This window comes from Phalacrocorax aristotelis, chromosome 8 (assembly GCF_949628215.1).
Source record: "Phalacrocorax aristotelis chromosome 8, bGulAri2.1, whole genome shotgun sequence".
Classification (NCBI taxonomy): Eukaryota; Metazoa; Chordata; class Aves; order Suliformes; family Phalacrocoracidae; genus Phalacrocorax; species Phalacrocorax aristotelis.
The window spans coordinates 21,686,088-21,710,039 of record NC_134283.1 but is presented as its reverse complement, the minus strand read 5'-3'; the positions used below and the strand labels follow the sequence as shown (position 1 = coordinate 21,710,039).

The 23,952-nt window shown below is 44.3% G+C and overlaps 1 protein-coding gene across 1 annotated transcript; it reads left to right on the top strand.

Moving 5' to 3' along the window:
* Positions 1-1,634: 1,634 nt before the first annotated feature.
* Positions 1,635-20,130, top strand: BBS2 (Bardet-Biedl syndrome 2). The gene is made up of 17 exons (XM_075101740.1): positions 1,635-1,844; positions 3,154-3,381; positions 3,770-3,895; positions 4,170-4,232; positions 6,097-6,174; positions 8,445-8,549; positions 9,529-9,615; positions 10,900-11,035; positions 12,996-13,135; positions 13,923-14,067; positions 14,643-14,814; positions 15,855-15,984; positions 16,800-16,931; positions 17,442-17,579; positions 18,062-18,174; positions 18,902-19,050; positions 19,689-20,130. The coding sequence occupies exons 1-17, from the start codon at positions 1,728-1,730 to the stop codon at positions 19,793-19,795; spliced, it is 2,166 nt and encodes a 721-aa protein (XP_074957841.1). The 5' UTR covers positions 1,635-1,727; the 3' UTR covers positions 19,796-20,130.
* The last annotated feature ends 3,822 nt before the right edge of the window (positions 20,131-23,952 follow it).

The following is a 23,952-nucleotide window of genomic DNA, read 5'->3' as shown; positions in this document are numbered from 1 at the left end:
CTCACCCAAAATGGATCCACAAAGGGGAAAAAACACCCTCTTCTTTAATATGCTGCATGTGATTGCTGCCTCGTTATTCGCAAGTATAATGGAACATTGATAGAGCTGCCAGAAAAGCTTGGTAAAAACAACTACAAAAAGAGAAAAAGGTGGTTGTCACATTTGGAGTCGCATGATCTCCGCTTGAGCACTGCTTTTGAGAGCCCTCCTTTGCATGCAGGGCAGGGACATTGCTGCCGGCTAGGGCTTGGCTGATGCACAAGTAAATGCCAACTGGGACGTGCCTGCCAGCTTTCCTAGAAATAAATGGATCTTTGCCTCAATCTGGTGGCCTCTGCAGGGAAGGGCTGTTCTCCCAGTGCATCCTTTTCCAAACCTGCATCTTGCTGGGTTGGGGGTGATAATGTGCCAGTGGATGGCAGGTGGTGGATTCAGGCGCTGGCTGGGAAGTGTGGTGTATTTACAGCACCCATGAAGGTTATCATGTCAAAATTATTTCTTAAACCCAAAATAATTTAAGAATTTCTAAAGTAATGATCTTGAGCCAGGGTTTCCCTATGCAGCCTGTGGACGGGCAGGTTGCTGTGGGGAGAGGGAACCCTGGAGACCTGCAAGGGTCTGGGTATGAAATCCACGCTGGGATGGGGACCAGCATAGGTGTCTGTGCAGTGGCTTAGCGGGGATTTGCCCTCTGTCCCCCCACGTTTCCAACCTTCTCCCAGCACCCTGATGGCCAGATTCTGTACAAACTGGTGCATAAGCCCGTCAAACAGCAGCACAAACACTTTGTGGTTGCTCTTTCCCAGGCACACAGAGTGTTTCAACACTGGGTTTGGCTTTATTGGTTCGCTGCTTCTTGGTTCCAGATTGTCTCAGTTTACAACTGAGCACTGGGCTGCTGGTGGGGGCATGAGTGAGCGTGGCAGCTGGAAGGGCAGCAAGGGGTGAGGCAGAGGTTCTGGGGACAGAGGGGACACCCCTTGGCGCCAATTGGGTGCTGACCCCCTGGGGAAGCTGGGACTGGGACGGTGGTGCAGGTGTTGGGGGCTGCTGCTGCTGCCCGGGGGCAATGGTCTCTGCCCTCCTGCCCCCAGCTCCCCTCAGTGCCCTCCTGTACCTCCCACTCCCACTCTGCACCCCCAGCTGCCCTCCAGTACCTCCAGTTGCCCCCTCAGCTACCCTGACCTCTGCAACTGTTCCCATCTTCCCCCAATCCTATGCCCGAGCTGCTCCCCAGCTCCCCCAACTGCCCCTCCACACCTGCAACCGTCCTCCCAGATCCCCATCTGACACTCCTGTTGCCCCTCACTCCCCCAGTTGCCCCGCAGATCCCATGACCTCTCCACCTGCCCCCCCAGTCCTACACCTCCAACTGCTCCCGAGCTTCCACTACTCCTCTTACTCCCCCACGCTCCTCCAGCTGCCCCACTGACCTCTGCAGCTGCCCCCCCAGCCCCACACCACAGCTCCCCCGAGCCCCCCCGTCCCTCAGCCCAGCTCCCCCTAGGCGCCCCAGCTGCCCCCAGCCCAGCTCCCCCTAGGCGCCCTCCTGCCGCCACAGCCCTCCCAGCCGCCCCCCCCAACGCCCGCCCGCAGCCGCCCCGCGTGCCGCAGCAGGCCCCGCCCCGCCGCCCCGCCCCGTTAAGGAGCGGGCGGTGGCTGGGCCTGGGCGAACCCGCGTCTGGCGGAGGGGTCTGATCTGGCCCTTCTCCCTCCCCGCCGCCATCATGCTGGTGCCCGTGTTCACGCTGAAGCTCAATCACAAGCTCCTGCCCCGCATGGTGGCGCTGGGCCGGTACGACGGGACGCACCCCTGTCTGGCGGCGGCCACGCAGGCGGGAAAGGTAACGGGGCGGCGGGGCGCGGCCCGCCATCCCGCCCGCCTCCTCCCCTCCCTCCCCGGGCCGGGCCGGGGCTCCGTGCGCCTGCAGAGCTGAGGGGAAACCCCTCTGCGGGGCGGTGGTGAGCGCTCTCCGCCGGCAGGCCCCGCTCCCCGCGGCCGCACCTCCGGGGCTGTGCCTCTGCCGAGCGGCCTGGCAAAACACCGTGCGAAGGCCGCCAGCCTCCTGCCGAGCCTCGAGCGAGGCCCCGCCCGCTCCCCGAGCTGCGGCGGGGGCGCTGGAGCTGCCCGCAGCCCGGGAGACGCCGCCCTCGAGGCTGTGCGTTGTGGCCACAAGGAGTTTGCCAAAATTAATAGCCGGAAACCCGAGGCGCCAAGGAAACTTCCCCATTTTCTGGCAGACAATGGGATTTTTTCAAACCGTGGGTCTCGTGGCACCGGTCTGGGTTCCGGCGGCGAGCCCCGGCGCTGCTAGGGACTGAGCTCGGTGCTGATGAAGGACACGGCGCTGAGGGTTCGATAAGGGATGCAAAGGCCGGCTCGCGGGAGCAAAAAGTACCGTGCATGCTCTGTTTGACTTTGAAACACGAAAAAAGTGGATTAAATACAACTGAACTAATAAACAAAGGATAGGTTGAAGCCTAAACCCACTGAGGCATTTAGGTTGCTGTAAATACAACCGTAGTTTATCCATAATGTTTCCCAGCGTTATTAATTCTATTTTGGAACCTTTTGGACCAGCATAGAACAAGGGCTGGATCGAGAGGCAGGCTGTACAGCCATAGAGCAAAGGCTATTAAGTATAATATCTTGGAATCCCCTGGCTCTTCTTGTAACAACTACAGTGACTGAATATCGGTCACTGAGAATAAAAACCTGCTTATCACAAGCTCCTTTTTAAATTAGCCATGTTCACCTACAGATGGAGGTTACAGATAGGTACCGGGTAAATTCTGCACAATGTTTGGGGTTTTTTGGTAATGCTGTAATTGGTTTAATTTGTTGTTGCTCCCTTTGTTTTGCCTTTTTTTCCTCCTTGCTCTGAAGACTTGTCATTTTCAGAAACAGCCAAAACAACAGTGACACAACTCCGCTGGCCAGTGCAGGGCTTTTCCTGCCATTTCCCTTTTTTGCTATAGTTTAACACTAAAGAATAACTGTCAGAAATGGTATTGTCAGCAAAACCCTCACTCTTTTGTCCGCTCTTTGGCTGAGTGAGTGCCCTTCCCCATTGCAGTTACTATCTAAACAGTAGCCTTTAATGTTTGTATACAAAGTGTTTTGGGATAATACTTATATCTTTGTTTCTACAGGTCTTTATTCATAACCCTCATGCCCGAGGGCAGAGAACAAGCACAAACCGAATGGTGCAAAGTAACCAAGATTCAGACATTTCTCTTCTCAACATTAACCAAGGGATCACTTGTCTAGCTTCGGGAGTGCTGAACCCTCAGCTCGGTTATGATTGTCTCCTGGTTGGAACACAGACTAATTTATTGGCTTACGATGTACATAACAACTCAGATTTGTTTTACAGAGAGGCAAGTTAATTTAACTGTCTGCCTTTTTTAGTATCTTTGTTGTTTTCTTTTTCTTTCCAGTCGGAAGATGACAGTTTTTATGTTACTTTGTTGATTTATAAGGCTTCCGTTCTTTGCATTAGTTATTACTGTGTTGAGGACATTTTGCCTTTAGAATATCTGGCATGTTTCAAAAGAAAAATACAAATGTATGTCTGTGTATGCACACGCAAGAGCAAATTTTCATAGTATGTCATGCATTGCCTAGCAAGACAAAATTTAAAAATATTAATATGCATTCAGAGCTCAGCTAAACTGATGGTGATAGTGTTGGAAGCTCTCTTTTTGATTTGTGTACTCTGATGTCTCATTGTCTGCTGTTTCTTTTTCCTTTAATATTTCTCCGTAGGTTTCAGATGGAGCCAATGCAATAGTTCTTGGAAAGCTGGGTGATATTTCATCTCCACTTGCTATTGTTGGTGGAAACTGTGCCCTGCAAGGCTTTGATTATGAAGGAAATGACCTTTTTTGGACAGTAAGGCTACGTATAATGCTTTCGATGTTGTTAGAAGATTCTTTCAACAGCACTAATTCAGCTTGGGGTTTTTTTATGTGATAAATATTAATTTGGTTGTTTGTTATCCTTAATTTATCTCAGACCTTAAACTGTGTTTTGCCTGTGTATTCGGTGCGCTCAGATGTTGCTTGAATGTTGACTATGACAATTGTTCTGTTGCAGTTGAGATCATAAAAATAGTTTAGCTTCTGACAGCTGTCATCAGTAGTGAGGAGTGTCCTTCTTGTTTTAGGTTACTGGAGACAACGTTCGTTCACTAGCACTGTGTGACTTTGATGGCGATGGCAAAACTGAGGTTTGTAACAATTTACATGTGAATTCAGCAGTTTTCGTGGTCTTGTAGTGAAATTATAGCAAAAACCCAAGTGTTATCGAATATGACTGACTTATATTGCCAGTTAAAGTAATCTCTGTGTGGAAGTTGTGCCTTTTGGGCTCCAGTCCGGCAGAGACACGCACAAGTGCTTGGTCCACGTACAAGGGAGCAGCACTTGGAGCATGTAAAACTAGGCGTATCTGGGGTCTTTACAGCATTACTGCCTTGCTTTGGTGAATCAGCTGCCAGCTGTAATGGCAAACTTCTCTCATGTTTTTTTAACTACACCAGGAGGAATACAATGAAATGCCTGTGGTATCAGTTGCAAGGCATCTATTTCAGTGGTATTTTTTCAGATACGGTTATAAAAACTTTTTTAAAATTTCAGATAAACAACTTGCAAGCGTCTTACATGTAAAAGCGAGCTCTTAAAAAGCTTTGCTGTAAAGAGCTTCACTTACAATTGGCAAAATCATGAGATCTTTCTTCACATCTAGTCCTCCTGTTTCTTTGTAGTGGCATGGGGAAATGAAATATTTTTTGCTTTTCTGATTTAATGGGAAGGTGACTTCTAACAAGCATCTTGCTGATAAAATGTGAGACAACCAATAGGAAACAGCTGCTAATCTGGTCATGCAAGGGATGGATGAAGTCAGGAGTTTGTATGACATTCTCTGTTGTAAATATTCTTCCATCCTGAACGAATTGAAAGATTGTGCTTATAAATATGAATCTTTAAGAAAATTAATGGCTATGTCAGATGCAACTAAATATGATATTAAATCACCATGCTAAAAATACTTAACTTTTGTCACCTGTCTTTCAATTTTAACCACAGTTACTTAAGCTTTTCTGTTGAGTTCCCGAAATATCCTCGCTTGTAATGTTTACTTGGACTGTGTAATGTTTATAGTGACATGTAAAGGGCCTCTGTACCTTTTAGGTGTTCTTTATAAATACTGAACCAATACAGACCCTTTGCTTGATTGGTATCTTCAGGAAGTAAAAAAAAATTCCAATAAATTTCTGCACAGCTTTTCTTAGGGTGTGGGGTTTTCCTTTGTGTGTGCTGAGAGGTGGTTATAGAAAGCAGAGACAGTGTATAAAGACTCAGAAACCAGGAAACTGATCTATGGCACTAATTGTAAATGACCTGCACTTGTGCTTCTGAGTGGCTTTTTGTTGTTTTGCTATTTTTTTTCTGCTTGAGAAAAGTTCATTCTCAGCAGTTGGTGTAATGTGATGCTACTTTGAGCTAAGCAGAGTTGGATGCGTTATCCAGCTAACTTACCCTGCCAGTTAGCCCAGCATGCATTTGCTGAGGTTTTTTTTTTTTTTTTAAATGAGGATGTTCAGTGCTAAGCAATGATTCCCCCCTCCCAGCTGCTTGCTCACAAGCTAGTAATTGGGAGTTGCTGTTTCTCTGAACCCATGTAATACAAGTCAGAACTGAGCTGCAGGCCGCCTGCTCCAACACAGGCAACGTAGTATTTTTGTGTACAGTGGCAGTTATGAATTACAGCACTGAATCTTTTACAGTAAAGAGCGTGGCCCTGATGTTCCAAAGTTTCATTTCCCATTCCTACCCCAGATATTCCACTATGCTTTTGTAGAGTCTAGATCTACAGGACAATGTAGATTTTGACAAAAAGGTATAACTAATACTTGATTAATGGAGACTTCTGAAAACTTGTCTTGACTGAGGGAACCTTTTGTTCCACTGGCAACTATTCATACAGCTGTTAAAACCTCTTCGTTGCTGGACTTGGAATATTTATTTGCCCTCTGGGTCCTGGAGTATGTCCTTTTTTACTTTTAAGGTCGACTTTATTTTTTTTTCTAGCTTCTTGTTGGCTCTGAAGATTTTGACATCCGGGTGTTTAAAGAAGATGAGATTGTGGCAGAAATGTCAGAGACAGAGGTAGATTACTTCCAGCTATTGTTTAGTATAATTGCTGATGGAGCTTAAAGTATTGTGTACTGTAAATCTGCTCTGGTTACTCTGGTTCAAATTTCTTCTGTAGTTAAATCGTTACTTAACTGTTTGGCACAGTGTCTATTCTGCTAGAACTGCAAAAGTTAGGGTTTAATAATGTCTTTCATTATGCAAGGCGTTTTTATGGTTTGTTTACTTACAAACCTTTCACCAGGTGGCGAAAAGTAACTATTGCTTGACTGAAAGTCCTGGCCCTGTCCAAACGTGATTAAGGTTACTGGATTGTGATTGAAGCTCTTAGTGCTTTCCGAGCAAAACAATGACTTCTGCAGTTTTCGCCAAATGTGTTGACGCAATTGTGGTGAAGTAACTTGCCCCTGTGTGTATCCAGCCAGTGTGTGGCATTGTAGAAGGGGGTTGCCCAGGCAAAACAGGAGTCTTATATTGCAGTTGGAGTTACACACTGGCTGTATAAACAGAGCTGCACCTTTGCAGTGCCTGAAGTAAAATATGGGGCAGATAGGTTTTCAGAAGGGTAAGTAAAAGGTGTGGGAGTTGCTTTCTAGCTTAAGAACTGAGAGATACCCACTGTTAAGTTTTGGTTGCTTAGGAAAGAGAAAAATATCCTTACGATTGACTTTAGGGGTTTTCTTAGCTTTCTCATGACCCTTCTGGGCCCAGGGTAGAGTAAGGACACGTGACAGACCTTTGTCCTTGAAGGTCTGAGGTCTCCTGCTGCCCAAGTTGGAACTAAAAGGCTTAGTTAGCTATTAAACCACTTCAGAAGAGCTATAAAAGACAAATTCGGGCAGTGTTCTAGGAAAGGAAACTGTTGCTATCAATGGAATTAGAACTGGGCCTGTAATATGTTCTGCTGTCTGTACAGTGACCAGTCTAGAGTCATGTTTTGATTTCTAGTTAAAGGGTACTTAAAGGTCCATTGCTTTCTTGTATGATTTATTTCCAGATCCACAGTAGAATTGTTTTAAATTCACACTTGCAGAGTCTTTAGAGGCCTGTTACAATCCTACTGTTCTAATTTAAAATGGCACAGTGGCACCTAAACCTTTCCTTTTAGGTAGGTAAATTCAGGGAATAATGGCTTTATACTTTGTGCTTGTTTTGGAAGAATTGAATAGTTTTGCGTTTCCTGTGTTTAATCACTTAACTGTGGTGAAACTGAAACTGTAGACTCTTGTGATTCCTGAATTTATAAATTGACAGTTGGGTATTAAAGGGCGTATTGCTACTTCTGGGATTTTGACTGTTGCTGGGTCTTCTGTCCTTACTGGGTGCTCACAATTTAGTATTGTTGTTTAGTTTTGTGTTATCCAAGTATAATTTGGTATTGTTACTTGAGAAAGGCTTTGGAGAGGATCTGTGAGATGGGAGGGTAAAGGGATTGGAAACTATGTTTTATGGTAAAAAAAATCAAGGAGCAGCTTGCTGAGTTTAAGAAGTTAGGGATTTAATCTGAAGAAGTTTCTGGTGCTACATTGTACAGAAGACCAGACAGATGATTGCTGCTATTCCTCCTGACATTAACACACAGCCTTACTGTGTGGAAAAACCTGCATTTCTAAGCACTGAAAGTCTTAGCTCAAAGAAGAATTGTAATGTAATGGGTTTTAGAAGGAGTGAGAAGCAGGCTGAGTTATGACTCTTGGGTCTTTCCCTGGTGCAGTTACTTACTCAGGTGATACCTAGCCTGGTGTTCTAATTGTGTTCCAGAAAAAGTCCAACTGTGGGAGCTATTCATTTTTATCTCACTAATCTTGGGCAAAAATTTTCTACCAAAAATATCTCTAGTGCTTTCCAAACCCATGTAATGTTGAGCTCCTTAGCATCCGCAGCTCCTGAAGCTTTAAGGAATGTTATGCATTTGGAGTAGGTTCTCAGTGATAATGTGTTAGCACCGATGACCGCAGGAATCCTGTGAGCAGTTGTGTTGCTGCTTGTGGTAGGAAATATTTGGTCAAAGTACACAGTTTGAGGGCAGTTCTGCAATCTCTGCTGAAGTGTATCTTAGCGCTGGCAATGCAGTGCTTGTGAGGAAATCCTACAAGGCCTTCAGTGATTTCAAACTGATTTTTAAAAACAGTTACTTCAGTATTTAATGTTTCCTACAATAGACTTACCATTTAAGTAGCGTACGGTTTATATGACAGAGAGATTGTATAGTCTGTTCTCTGTTACCTGAAGATATGGAAGTTTTCACTCCTGTATCCTCTTTCTTCCTCCTTCCTCACCACAAGACTATTACTGCGCTTAGCCCCATGTACGGCAGTCGGTTTGGCTATGCTCTTGCTAATGGGACGGTCGGGGTTTATGACAAGACAGCCCGCTACTGGAGGATTAAGGTTAGTCCAATGTTAGAATATCAGTCATCACTGAAAGACTGAAGACTGCAAGGAGATTTGGTACCTAATCTCAGGTCGTTCTGATGTTATCCTGACTCCTTAGATGAATTTGAAATTTTCTGCTGAGCATAGCACTTAATGTTCCTTACATAGAAACTTAATAACACTTAATTTTTCTTTAAAAAGCTACCTATTTTTATAGGTATGTGTGAAATAAATACCATATCAGTTCCTTCAGTGCTTTTGGGACTGTTGGTTATGGCTTAAACAATATGATACAACAGTACAACTAGGGATGCTTCAGCTTCGCAGGGTCACTTAAGTGACAGATGCCACAGAGAAATACAAGTTCACTGTTAGAAAATGTCTCTGGCTGTATTGTTGAACCAATAAACTGTTTTTCAGAGACTGATTTAATCTTGTATTGCCTATGTTTGAAGCCAATTTTTTGCATTGAGCAGTTTGCTGCTGCAGCAAATAATATTGGTAAGGTCCTTTCCTGATGCTCATTTTAATATTCTTAATATAACATGGATTAGAACAGGCTATTTAATAGTAATAAGGGAAAAGACTGCTTGGGAGGCAGCAGGAAGAGGCCAATGGCTTTCCACAATGGTCTCAGTTTATGACAACATTGAAGCCCTGATGATTTTTTATTTTTTTTTTCCCCTCCCCTGGAGAATTTGGCTTTTTACACTTTGTTTCTGAGAGTTCTAATCATCTGCTTGGATGAAAATGTATTTAAAGGAAAGATTGGGCCCTTTGAGAGCACTGGACTAGATTTGTAATGCAAGGGCTAATATGTCAGAGATGTGCGTGACCTCACAGATGCTGAAGCTGAAACATCCTGTTAGGAGACAGTTTTCTATTCCTTTCTGTAATCTCTGTAGACTCATACTTCAGTGTCTTACATGTGTCAAGCAAGTGCAATGTCGAAAACGTACCCAAGCTTAATTTGTTCTTTGTTTTCTGTCCTCAGTCTAAAAACCATGCAATGAGCATACATGCATTTGACTTGAACTCTGATGGTGTGTGTGAGTTGATCACTGGCTGGTCCAATGGTAAGGTGAGTTTATACAGGGGGAAAATGAGGAGCTGTAAATCTGGAAGCTGTGTTTGAAGAAGGCTGTTAAATTGGCCGAAGGAGGATAGCAAAAAAAATTAAAAAGGTTATTGAAAACCAAGTGCTGAAAAACTATTGCAGTAAACCTAGTTTGGCTGGTGAATCCTGTGCCAAGTGCAAGATCAGAAAAAAGCTGCTTCCTCTGCTTAGCTCAGTCAATTGCTAAGGAGGGGTAAGTTGTTTCCATGGTAGCAGAGATCATATGCCACATCCTAGAGCTCTTGAGCGTCTCTTTTCAGCTGTGTCTTGAGCACATGCTAATAATCCTCTGCGATGTTTCCTGAATGTTCTCAGACTACAGGGAAGACAAGGCGGTTATGTAACAGGAGAGCAGCGTCGGTCTTGACTATGGCAGGATTAATCAAGCATTACATAATTTTATGTAAAGGCATTCCATACAGCTCATTCCTAGTCTCTTAAGCCTGTTGCTTGGTATTCCTCTTTGCCAGAAACGACTGTTACAGCTTCCAAATCTCTCCTGGACACAGCCTGCCAGCTTTTTTTTGTAAAGCTGTACTTTTTTCTTCACACCTCTCATTACTTGTATTAGCTTGGGGGAATTTAATTAACTTCATATCAAGCTGACAGTCTAGAGCCTAGGTATGTTGTAACCTATGTTGGATTAGGTGTGTAACACTGTTAGAGAAGCTCTCCTTACTCTACTCCTTTTCCTGTTCTTTTTCACTGGCAGTCTCTACCCTGCTTGTTGGTCTGAGACAGTCCCTGGCTCCTGGAAAGGGTAATGCTGGGTCCCGTGCTTTGGAAAAGAGACACTGCACGGAACTGAGCCCCCCGCCGCTCTTCTCCAATGAAAGATAATTAAAGGTTGTGGTATTTGCGTGTAAAAATAATATGCAGGACAAGGGCTGCAGCGAATAGGAGAGATTGTAAATACTGCATTAAGGTTATTTCTGGTTTAGTCCCATCATTGCTGCATTCGTGTATGCATAACCTTCCAGTGCAGACTTGCAGCTCCCTTCTTGCCTTCCTCTTGTTCATAACTTAGGGAAGTATCTCTGAAGAGTAGTTCCTTCTAAGTCTGTCTAGAGGTCATTTCTTGATTGTATTTTTTTCATGTGTGCTGTTCCGATCAGTAGAGCTGCAAGTTCACCTGCAGTTCCGCAAGTGGAGCTGGCTTTCAGTTAACAGCTCAGAGTACGGCGTGGCATATATTTTGGAGTTAGCTTTTCTGTTCATGCTGTGTCTTGGAACTTTTTGTTGTTCCAGGTTGATGCACGCAGTGACCGAACTGGGGAGGTCATCTTTAAGGACAACTTTGCTTCCTCAATTGCAGGAGTGGTAGAGGGGGATTACAGGATGGATGGGAGCACCCAGTTAATCTGCTGTTCAGTTGACGGTGAAGGTAAGAGCATTGTTCAGGATATTAATCTAATACACAATAATATTGGTCACATCAGATCATCTCAGATTAGCTAAATGTTTCGGTTCCATAGGTGTTTTTGTGTCCTTTATGTGAAGTTATGGGAATTTTGAGTCACCCTATCTGCAAACAGGATTTTGAATATTGCCTTCTCTGTAATAATCAGTGTGTGTTTCATTATGATCTAAGAAGCCATCAAAATTCATTTGCCTAATGGAAGAAGTCCCATCCTAGTAATGCAAAGATAACTACATTCAGTAGAGACTATGATTCTTCAGGCAACATTATAGTTATGTAGATATAGAGATATATATATGTATTTTCATTATAGATGAATGTATAGGAAACCTTTTTTCCTATGTGTGATAACTTTGGTTGCTTTATACTGGGTAAGAGGGGTTTAGAGAGCTAAGAGTGTGTGCATGTTTTCATTTTCTTCTAAAAATGAATAGTTTTTATATTGAAAATGTTAAATGTTAACAGCCCTTTGTTTCCTGGAGAATGCTATCTGGAGACTGGAGAACTGGTGGGTTTATCCCACCAGGCATTCAAGAAGTCATACCTGGTTACTGTGAGTGGAGGCAAATATGATCACAGATTATTTGAATAAGCTCAGGATGAATTTACAGGGATGGCTCCAGGAGAGGCACTGGTGTGATTATCCGACTGCTTGGCGTCAGTGGCCTGAGACAAGCAGGTCTGGCACAACCCATTTGGAACAAAAGCCTGTCCTTGTTAAATAACAGTGTTTTGCTGTCTGTCTTAATCACAGGCTGTGGGGATGTTCTGTGCTTGGGCTTCAGCATATAAACCTTTTTCCCAAGCTTAGAGAGGGGATGTTGTACACAGTTCTGAAGATACCTTTTCCTAGCCAAATTGTCTAGGTTAATGTCACTGAACGTGATTGTGCTCTTCTGTTGGGTACATCATAAACAAACCTTGGCACAATGGGGATCCCTTTAGGCTGAAGCCTTTAGGCATTATTAAATAGTAATTGTCCATATAACTCCAACAACAGGGCTATGTGCTCTCATAGTTCTTGTTATTAGAGTTCTGTTTAGGGCTGGCATCCTTTCACATGAGGTGTTATTCTGTGTTTCACTGTATTTTCTGTCTTGCTCTCATTTAAAATGAATGATTCACTCAGAAATAACAAAGCAGGTCCTGTCATCGGAGGACAGTGTGCATGCTAAATGCTTTTTAAGTTCCTTGCAACTTTTTACTGGGTTTACATAGTCAGGCAGCATATTCTTCTCAGGTATCAGATTTTTGTCCCTGACTTCTGTTGTCAGCTGCAACCAGAGCACACAGCCCTAGAGCGAAATGGAAGTTTATAGCAAGCACCTTTGTCTCATCTGTTCAGCTCTTATGTCACCACAGGCAGTTGGAGATATTTCCATAACTCTGTGCTCTACTGGGCTACTGGGAAACAGATCTTACCTCTTGTAGTGAAGTATCCCTTGATTTGGGGAAAAACTAATGTGGGTAAATCTTGTTTACTGGCTGATTGACAGTGATTTCCAGTCACCTCCAGACAGTAACAACTCCTCTGACCAGCTCTAGAAATCCAGGTACACGTTTTATTAATTTTGCATAATTGCAAGCTTGCCTAAGCACCTGAAAGAATGATTGCAGTGGGAATTCTTTCGCAAAAGGACTGGGTGCTGCACTTGTCTAGTCAGGTGTAGACAGCTTGAAGACAGGTTGGAAAATCACCTTTTTTTTTCTTAAATATGCAGTTCTTGTGCCCTGATCACCAGGAAAGTCAAAGCCTCTGTGGGTGTAAATCACTACTTAGGTTTTCAGCTGAATGGTACCAGCTGAAGACCGGAATCAGTGTCTGGTGCTGAGGTGGTACAAGGGGGTCTTGATACAGAAACTAAAGTTTTGGGGAAGCTGTGAAAGGCTTTGCTGAAATTGGCTGTGTTTTGCTTCTGTACAGTCCGAGGCTATCTGCCAGGTGGTGAGGAGATAAAAGGAAGCCTAATGGATACAAGTGCTGAGCAGGATCTGATCCGAGAACTTAGTCAAAAGAAACAAAATCTGCTGCTGGAATTAAGAAATTATGAGGAAAATGCAAAGGTACTACTTAAACAACACATAGGGCCAAAGCACACCTTTCTATTGCTATAAATCTGGAGCACTCTGGGAAGCAGTCGTGGGGCAGTCCAGACAAGTCAGAGGTGTAACCTGTCAGGATGCAGCAAGGTTGTCTACTGGGATGCCTGCTTCTGCATCTGCCTTGCTCCTTGTGCAAGTTCAGAACTTGCTTTTTGCATTTTAATAAGTAACCTTTTCCTTGCTCCTTCGTTTTGTCAGAGCAGTTGTGTTTGGAGCTGGATTCTGTTCAGCCCTGTGCTTTGGCTTATGACTGCAAATTGTAATTTTCAATGCATGAGCCAACTTGGGGGTCAGAGAGGATTGTTTGAAAGGATCAGGTGAATGGGAGCACTGCCAGGGTATAAGAAGCACCCTTGTGGCTTGATAGCGAATGTGTAGAAATAGAGCTTTGAAAAAAGCATCTGAGGAGAGAGTAGACTCGTGTTTGAACAGTAAATGATCACCATAGCAAAAGCATGGAATTATATAAGGCTGTGCTTAAAATTGAATATATGTTAAGCGCCTTTCTGAATAAAGGCTTTACAGAGCTGAGCTCCATTGACAATAAAGCACTTGAACAAATTGTTGCAGTGGTGTCCACAGCTCCATGCCTAGTCCAGCTGCTGTTCATAGCAATATGAAGTGTCTGGGAATTGCTGTAATACAACCTTCTCCTGCAAGAAGAATTAACTGACTTGTGTATGTTTTCTAGGTTGCTTGAATGAAAATCTTGAAATTCTGATACTGAAGTGTATGTGTTTTGCAACAGGCTGAACTGAACACACACCTGAAGGAAGCTGATGGACAGAGAGGTGTGATTCCAGCAAATACCCAACTCCAGACAGCCCTCTCAGTTAATCTGGGCTCTGACAGCCAGTCTGCCCATGTGGAGCTGTGCATTTCCACCACGAATGGTCAGTGGTAACGTGCAACCACTGACATTCATTTCATGTAAATTCATGCAAATGTTTAGGTATATTTAGCTGATGATTTGCCTGTCTCCCCTTTATTGTCTGTAATTTCCCCTTTGTGGTTGCATTCCTTTCATAGAGTTTTGAATCAAGCTGCGTTCCTTTGAGTCTCAGGGGAGAGGAGTTTGATGGAATTTGTTTCTCGTTATGTGTTATTTTCCAAGGCAATTAACATTTAACTGGATGAAATGAGTCTTGGTGATCCCTACAACAGTCCTTGCGTTGACTCTAAACATTAACCGACAGCAGTATGAGTGAGGGTGTTGCATGAATGCATCTGGACCTCAGCTGGCTTTATATGCAAAACTGGAACTCCCCCAAGATAGCAAACTCACCTAGCACCAGGCATGCTGGGGATGCAGTCAGGTCCGCATGTGGTAGTGCTGGTCATCTGGGGTATTTTAGCAATTCAGCGAGGGGTGTAAAGAATTGACTGTGCTTAATTCTGAAAACAGTGGTGGTTTGTTGCCAGAGGACAGCTGTTAATTTAGAAACTGCTTTTTCTTCCTGTTGCTAAGACACAATCATCCGTGCTGTGCTGATCTTTGCTGAAGGCATATTTGAAGGAGAGAGCCACGTGGTACACCCCAGTCCCCAGAACCTCTCTGGTTGTGTTCGGGTTCCCCTTGCTCCACCCAAAGATGTCCCTGTGGATTTGCACATCAAGGCCTTTGTGGGTTATAGGAATAGGTGAGTTTTGTGTTGTAATCTTTGCTGGTCTCCAGAGCTAACAGTGTGACCAGGAAACAGCAATGATGTGGCTTCATGCTTGTCCCATGGGAAGCACACCGTTAATTCCCTGGTGCTCCGCTTTTCTGTGTTACTGGAAGGAGAGCTGGAATGCTTTCTTAAAAAACACACCTGTGATGCTGAGCACTTCTCCAGATAAAGTCTAACTGGTCTGGATTTGCTGGGACCTACTGTGCTCAGGCTCTGCCTTGAGGGGAACCATGAGCATTTCCTGTCCAGGAGATGCCTTGTTGTGGGGCTCTGGGGGGAGCTGGGAGATGCAGAGGCTGTATCCAGGCTGCCTGCTCTAAGTGGCTGCCTCTCCAGGCCCTGAATGGTGGCTGCTCTGGACGAAGGAGTTGAGCTGGCCTGGAGGCACAGTGGTGTCTTTCAAGCAGTGAAGTAACCCTGAACCCATTTGTCTTCAGGGCAAGTAGAAAGTAGCACATGCCTGATGGCAAGAAAACACTTTTCCAGTTTCCCATAAAAATAAAATGTCTTTTCAGGTACACCTGACAACAATTTTTTCCCTGTTCACGTGCACCAGAACTGGCGGTGCCCCAGGAAGCAGCCCCCTTTCCCTGAAGAGGGAGGCAGATTTTGAGAGCTAGCTAACCACTGCAGAAAGAACATATGGGATTGAATTCCCTTCTTGTTTTCTCTATTTGCCTTTATTATTGCTTTTAATAAGACTTCACTGAACCTGTAAAGAAGATACTTAATCACATAGTGAGATCTTAAATGTGTTAGCCTAGAGAATATATTTCATTGGAAGGATTAAGGAAAATGTAAGAAGTAGGGAGGAATCATTCAACCTCATGATGGGACGAGCCTGGAAAGTCCAGTTCCAGTGTTTTTTCTGGGAAATGGTAAGCAGCTGATTACATAGCTGGAAGCTGCTGATGTTGTTAACCAGGTGAAAAATGACCAGGAACAGTTGCAATAGGTGAATCCCTGATATGTTAGTAACTGTCTCTGTTTTCCCTTTGGATTTCTTCTAGCACACAGTTCCATGTATTTGAGTTGACAAGACAGCTTCCCCGCTTTTCCATGTACGCCCTGAGCAGCCCAGACTCGGCCACGGAGCCACTGAGCTTTGTTAACTGTACAACGAATGAGAGGCCGCAAAGGGTGAGTTTCTTTTCTCCTTCCTATTTCCCAGTCCTTTGTACAGATACTGCAGGTGGAGAGTTTGCAATTAGCTTGAGATTTCTGAGAGCAGAGGAAAAATTATGCAGTGAATGGCACTGCTGGCCTTTGGAGTCTGTGTTACAACTTGCTGCTTTTTTTCCCTTCATTAAAAGATGTCTCAAGTGAGGCATTCCTTGCTTCAGGAATTCTTGCAGCTGCAGGAACTAATGGCCTGAGAACATGAGGCATTTCAGATATTACAGGTGAATTTTGTAAATGAGCAGAGAACGGGAAAAAGGCAGTACGGTGTCCAGATAAAGGCTCAGTTTCACACCAGATGAGCAGCAGTGCTGTAGCTTTGCTTCTAAAAGATCAGGATTGTGGGGTGGAAGTAATTAGAGCTGGTCATTTTCCCTCATAACTATAGGGCTCTGCCATATTTACATGACCTTTCCTGCATTAAATGGCCCAGGCCAAAAACAAGATGAAACTTTCCTTTAAATTTTTGCAGTAGAACCCAGCCTTGCTTCCCAGCTTTCTCCAGTCTCCGTGCCTGGGCTTTTGTTTTTACCTTGGGCTGTGGTCTCTGGTTGTTGGATTTGATTATCTTACAAATATTCAGCTTTGGGGCAGGGAGTCAACTGGCTCCATCCTAACAAGTTCGTGATGTAGGTTTAGGGGATGAAATTTAGTAAACAGAATTTCCAAGGTGCTCTGAACAGAGCCCTGGTGCACATCACATGCAGGGACATCTTGTTATTCTCCAGGCCTTCTACACAGGTGATAGCTGATACTCTTCACTTTATTTTTGCAAGGTTGTTATGTGGCTGAATCAGAGCTTCTTGCTACCAGAGGATGCAGAGTTTCAGACCGCTCCCTTTCAGGTTTGCTTCACTTCCCTTCGTAACGCAGGACAGCTCTGCATCAAAATCAAGCCCGGCGGTGAGGTGAGTGCCTTCATGGACAAGGGGAACGCCCGTTTAATTATACTGCAGTGAAACTTAAGGGTGGTGCCAGCATGAGGAACTGAAAATGAAGAAGTGAACAGGCAGAGGAAGTACTCGTGTTAGGGATGTTTTTGGAAACTTTTGGGTTTGTTTACTGTTAGTGGGTAAAATTCCATGGCCAGTTAATTAAGAAAACTGCTTATCCTACAGATCTGTAGGAAGGTATTTGCTCCCACACAGAGTGGTTTCAGGGAGCCATAATTTGAGGCACAAAGGCTGCCTGTAACTTTTGCACAGGTGCCTTCTTGCCTCAGGCCTGAATGAAAGCCCCTTTGAAATCAGTGTCTCCTTATCTACTTAAAGCCATAGAGCTTGCTCATTCAACAATTTTGCCTCTTGATAGAATGAACTGCTGTGAGCCTGGGTAAGTGTTGGAGAGGCAGTCCTGTTGGGCAATTCTGGGAGATGTTTTGGCATGGAAGGGCACTGGAGTGCTTTCTTGTCTGACAGATTTCTATCAACACGGATGATATTGATCTGGCCGGTGACATTATCCAGTCAATGACCTCATTTCTGGCCATCGAGGATTTGCAGGTAGAAGCAGATTTCCCCGCATACTTTGAGGAGCTGCGGAAAGTGTTGGTCAAGGTGAGGAGGCATCAGGCATTTCTAAATTATCAGCTAAGCAGTCACTGGGGGCGTTTGTACGACAGGATCTTCATACTGCTCTGTCTTCCTCGTGGAAATCAGCCTGTGGTAGTTTGCTGTATGTTCTTTGCAAAGACAATGGGACACCTTCAACTTTCTGTTTATTCTTTGTTCTGTGGAACAGGCCTTTGGTGTCCCTAGCAGTTGATTGTTCAGAATAATGTAAATATGTTGCCTGGCAGATTGAGCTGTGGATTTGGGTCAGGGAATAAGGTCTGTATCGTGGCCTGCTCACCCCTGTCTGGGTGACAGGGTACCACTCTGGCAGCCAGGAAATGAGGGGAGGAGAATGGTCCCAGGGATGCTGGTAGGTTAAGTTGGGGTGCTATTTCCTGTTACACTGGGCCAAGGTTTAGCTTAAACAATTACCTGTATGCCCAGAATGCTGGGGGCCCTTTCTCATGACTGTTTGCCTTGGCCAGGTGGACGAACACCACACAGTGAATCAGAGGCTCACTGCCGACATGGCTGAACACTCCAACCTCATCCGCAGCATGCTGGTTCAGGCAGAAGATGCACGACTCCTGGGAGACATGTGAGCAATTGCTGCTTAGCTTGTGTGTTTTGGGTTTAGAATGGCCAGTCTTTGCTTTTCAGGCAGAAGAGAGCACAAAAGACCATCTTTGTGATATAGGGGTTGCCTAGTTACAACTCTTGATGTAGAATTGGTACCTTTGCTGGTTCCGCCATAAGCTCTCCTTGAGCCTTGTCCTGTTCTTTAGGTGGAAAACCAGTCTGGGGAAGGTGAAAGGGCAAGGGTAGGAGCTTAGTGTAGAGCCAGTGGTGTGAATCAGCCTTGAGATGGTGAGATGCATGAGTTAGAAAAGGTACATTAAGGGACGAAGGCATTAAAAGCTGTCTGTGGTATGTGTGAACTTTTGAGAACACCAAGAAAGAAATTTTAGGTGTTGGTCTTTTCACTCTGATTTGCCGTGTTCTGCTAATGTCCTGTCTTCACTGTCAAGAGCAGCAATAAAAGAGGTCTGAGCTACTGCAGAGAGCAGTGTTACTTTTCACTGGGGAAACTGGCGCCTCCTCTTCAGGTTGCTGGATAAAGCAATTGCAGAAATAGACCATTTTTTTCTTTCTCAGTACAATAATGAGTATAACCAACATGTCTAGACAGGTCTGTTGTCTTGTAGCTGGTAGACAGGCAAGTAACTGCCATCACAACCACGTATCGCTACACTTTTATATTGACAAACGAGGAATGACTTTCTTCTCTCCAGAGATGCAAATAATAGGACTGATTGTTCCCCTAGGAAAACCATGAAGACACGGTACGTCGAGCTGTATGATCTTAACAGAGATTTAATAAATCAGTACAAAATTCGTTGCAACAATCACATGGAGCTGTTGAATAATCTGAAAGCTGTGAATCAGGCAATCCAGAGGGCTGGGCAGTTACGTGGTAAGTATGTGTGTTTGGAGGGAATGGGGAGTCTTGGACCCCCAGTGAGGCAGATACATGGCCTCCAAGACACATCTTGGGTTAGTGAAGTGACTTCAGGCTTTTTGGCCTGAAACTAAATTAGTAGAAGTAATCTTTCAGTCATGGTCATTACCTGTGCTAAGTCAGCTCTGACTGTCCAGTGTAATCTGGAATCACAAGTTCAGAAAGAACAGTTCAAAGCCATTTCCATCTTTCTGGATTGTATGGAAATGGCTAGTTTTGTTGAACACAATTTTAAAAACATTTTATAAGTAGTGTTTCAGTTCTTAACTTATAATTCTGCTTTAAAAAAATAAATTTAAGCAGGGCTGTTTATATTATTAATTAATTACTAAGGTATTTTTTTGTCAGTTTATAGCATTCCCCTTTCAACAAGTCCTTTAAGCTCCCCTATAATAGAGGAACAGACGATTCTTCTTTCAAGAAAGGATTTTATTTATGTGTTAGAGAAGAGGTGGCATTTCACTGTGTGTTTAAAAAAATATTTGAAAGAAGCCCGTGGATCCTGAGGCTGGATCAAATAAGTATTTTTACCAGTTTCTTACTCAATAACTGAAGTGTTTTTTCTTTCCATTCTTTTTTTTTTCTCTTTACAGTTGGCAAACCTAAAACACAAGTGATCACTGCTTGTCGGGATGCAATAAGAAGCAACAACTTTAACATGCTGTTCAGGATAATGCGTGTGGGAACAGCATCTTCTTAAAATGACTGGAGAAGCAGCAGTTGCACAGCGGCAGTGTTTCTATGCAGCAGGCAGATACGGACCAGTAATGACAAGCAGTTAATTCAGTCCCCATCTCCACTGTAGGGTGAAGTAGTTGCAAAGGTAGCATTTTAGTTAAGCCATCAGGTGGGAAATGTGTTATGCAGGCCAAAGCTTTGTGAAGAAAGCATCAGTTTTAAGTGCAGATGTGCTATTTATGCAAGATAGGCATGACCTTGGAACAGTTATTTTTCTTATGGTAAATTATTTATGTATTTTAATATATTTTGTAGTTAAGGCATCGGCCTTTTCCATTAAAATGTAGACTGGTTTGACTGCTTTTGTGCTGATCTGGCTGGGGAGATGCATACAGTTAAATTTACTCATTGGTAAAAAAAAACCCCAAACAAACATTGACAGACTTCTTTGATTTTGCTGTGTAGTCTCTGTGCACACTAAGCACTTAAACTTTCCGTGGTGGAGAATCCCAGGTTTCATTGCAGGGGTGCTGCTTTCTAGGTAAACTGCAATTCAGAATATGAGAAGCACCAAAGGGAGAACATTTCCTTGCTGTCTTTTAAGCCAGAATATCTTTGAAAACTGTCTAGTTCCACAGTCCACGCAGGTTGGAAGTGGTCTGTTTCATATCTGACACTCTCCCCACACCTGGATTGCAGGAAGTTTTAATTCCAGCTACTGGTTCTGTGCTGCTGCTGGAAAAAAACCTGCAGATACTGAGGTGGGTAAGGGTGCATTTCAGGAACAACAAAAACAAATTACACACCCAAGCTGGTGCTTACTTATGAACAGCTGGCAGTACTTAATGTGATCAAAGGAAGAAGGTATTGAAAAACCTCTTGGCTTCCGGCTCAAACCTGTTTATTAATTGTGGGATCTCTTAGAATTGGATTAAAATATCACAGAAAGGCTGTATATGAGATCTAAAGATATTTTAGAACCTTTGCCAAAGCAAATTTCTTGTAGAAGCTAAAAATATCCTGCACAGGATGGAGCTTAGGCCTCAGTGCTCCTAGCTCCCACGACATTCATTGCATCTACCACTGTATGGATCGGTATGTGCAACGTGGGTGGGGAGGAGGCAGTCCACCTCTGTGAGGTCAAGTCATTGAGTAGCACCTCAGGGCTGCCAGGAGTATTCATGTCTCTTACTTGCTACTACTGAATTAAAGCCAGCAGCCTGCCACTAGTTACAGAGCAACTGGTGAGCACGCAACCCGCTGAATGGGGAACATAATTCTTGTGATGTGTTTTAATCCCCAAAATGGACCCTTGCTGCTGCTTCGGTCCCTTCAGTACGGAGACCTGCACTGCCAAAAGCACAGATCTCTTGTCACTTCAAATCTGCAGCAGGAACTGATTTGAATCCTTTTAAGAACCTTGTTGTTAGTCAAATCCAGCTCCTTGGTAAAGGGTGGTGAGCCACCCATGCTGGTTTAAGCAAGTGAGCTTTAAGACTTGATTATGGAACAGTCTCCTGGCATAAATGCTGGGCTTTCTGCCACCTGCTGTACCTGTTCCCACTGTTTCAACCTTTTGTTCTTTATGTTCAAAATCCTAATGTTTGCTTACTTTTACGTAGTCCGTTCGGTGATAATAGAGTGGCTCTGATCAGAAAGTAGCTTCCCCATCAGCCTGCTTTTCAGGGCTACACAACAGGTACTTCCAGTTCCAGCTCTGTTTTGTTCTTGGCAGTGAGGTCAGGCCTTCGGTCACAGTCCAGGCCTCTGATAAAGCCGATTTCCTCTGTCTAAATTTCTGACAATAAATTTGTCATTCTCCCACAAAAACAACTGCTATCTTTGCCAAATGTAAAAAACATGTCCCTTAAGCTGAAGTGATACCAGGTTTGCAGTTGCCTGTTGAAATAAAGCAGGCCTTGGCTGGGGTGCAGCAGTGAGCTGATGTAGGCTGAACCTGTAGCAGGAGATCAGTGGTGAACAGTCCCCACTGGTATGGTTCAGCCCAGCACTAACACCTGGTGATCCCTTTCTCAGGTACAGGAAGGGAACTGGTCACAGCAGGTTAAGCTGCTGGTCCATTACAGAACAACCTCTGAATCCACACTAGTAGAGCTGCATGTCGCTAAAAATTCATGGGCGAGGATGCTTAGAGGGTTCCACACCTCAGTATGTGCACTGGGGATCAGGTCTATATGACTGTCCTGCCCTGCCTGGGCACTTCATTGCCTGCCTGAATTAAGTTTGGCCTGGAGCCTTCTTCATGTGGCCCCTTAGCTGCCTGGGAAATGTGCTGCAGAAGTGCCATGCTGGATCAGTGCTGCTGAAGGGGGGTTTGTGTGAGAGTGATTTTCAATGTCCTGATTCAAGTTCCAGTTTGGATTTTGGAAAACTAAAAGAATTGGAACTGACAGTTGACAACAGGTTATCTGATTTTGTCCCCTGTTCCTCCAAGGCCTTTGCATTGCTGTCATCTCAATTAAAACTAATTCACTGAACACCTCATGTCAGAACTTCTTTGCTGCATATTTCTGAATGCTGAAACCATTCCTTTAGTCTGGTCTACAGCTAAACTGTTTTATCTTGCTCCATATTCCTGTTTTCAGCTACCTGGCAAACTTAAAACCACCAAATCCCCAAAAATGTATTGTGAAGCACTGGTAACTTCAGTAACTGAAGGCTGCTGGTATGCCACATCATATGGCAGGCTTTGGAGGTGCAGGTAGCTGGTGGGAAGTGCGCGTGATACCGCTGAGCTGATTGATGTCTGCATGAGGCCATCTTGCCTGGTACGAGGTTTCTGTTCTCTATTGCTCAACCTCTGTAACTCTTCACTGATTGTTCTTGATCTTATTTTTCCATGTTGTCCTGCTTACTTCCTTTGTGGATGTGTATATATTTCATACTCCTTTCCATAATGATCAGGGTACTTTGCAAGCAGCTACACCTAATTGTAAATACAGACTTGTGTCCATCAAGAGCACCTGCAGAGAGGGCTCCCGTTATCAGCGCAGTCTAAATGAAGACCCCTCTCCCCAAGTAGCTCATGTCACTTGAAATTTCAGCAAGTGGAGTCTTTTCCCTGTACCTGCAGCACCAGCCTTGTGCGGGGCTGCCTTTGGCTTTTGGGACCAAACAGGAGGGTGGGAGAGCAGAGGCGTGTTGATTTTTAAATCTTTGAATGGTAAATGCAAATTTGGCTTCTTAAATTACTTCATCTCATTTACCGGAGGCAGAAGGGTGGTTCCTTGTGTGATCAGGTAGATGGGGGTTTGCTCAAGTAGGCGCTGGTGCGCCCTCTAGTGTATTATTTGTTATTAAAAAGCAGCAAGCTTCAGAGAACCCAGCTTTTTCCCAGTCTTCTTGGAGGCTGTTCCATGATTTACCAGGCACACTCCTAGGCTCACAATACAGTGGAATAAGTAACCTCATTTCATTAATTAATTTACTCCCAACTTTATCTAGCCGACTATGCTGTCAATAGCTGTGGGATCTGTCACTCTTGTTTGAAACTACCCGAATAAGTTTGCTCTTTTTTCTCCCCTTGAAACCTCCCTTACTTGTCTCTTTCTACTGGAGCAGCTCAGAATAAGAACGATTTTCTCCTCTAGAAGAGCTTCTGCCCTGACAGGCAGCAGAGTGCTTCAGAAAGCAATGATTCATAGAGTCCTGTCCTCGCTTCAGGATGTGTTTCTAGTTTCATCCCCTTGTCTTTGTAAGTAGCATAAAATGGTAGCAAAGAAAGATTAAAACTTAGCAAGAAAGCCTTTGCAGTGCATAGAGAAGCTAGCTTAAGGAGACAAGTCAGAATATGAACATAATGGTGTAGTTCTCACAATAGCAGCTTGGTGCAGCCACCTTCCAGCTGTCCTTCCTGCCCAACAGTGCAGGAGGGAAGAGCTAGAACTGAGCTCATAGTCCTCCATAGGACTGAGGCTATCCACCCCTGCACATCACTCTGAATGGCCTTGTCCCCTTGCTCTGGCATTGGTGGGGGCTGAGACATCTTTCACTCCAGAATCAACAGCAGCAGCTTCATACTTCAGTGGTTCCTTTCTTGAACGTTGTATGTTGGGATCACAGCCGAAGATTTGTTCCTGCTTTACCTTCATGAAGGCATGCCCAAAGGACGTCCTGCTCCACGAAGGGTGCGGAGTACACGTCTGCCAACACAGCCTT

Excerpts from the sequence above, each read along its gene's own strand:
- BBS2 (XM_075101740.1), top strand. The coding sequence starts at position 1,728 with ATGCTGGTGCCCGTGTTCACGCTGAAGCTCAATCACAAGCTCCTGCCC. Across the intron at positions 4,233-6,096 it reads ATGGCGATGGCAAAACTGAG|CTTCTTGTTGGCTCTGAAGA; the intron begins GTTTGTAACAAT and ends TTTTTTTTCTAG. Across the intron at positions 15,985-16,799 it reads CGAATGAGAGGCCGCAAAGG|GTTGTTATGTGGCTGAATCA; the intron begins GTGAGTTTCTTT and ends TATTTTTGCAAG.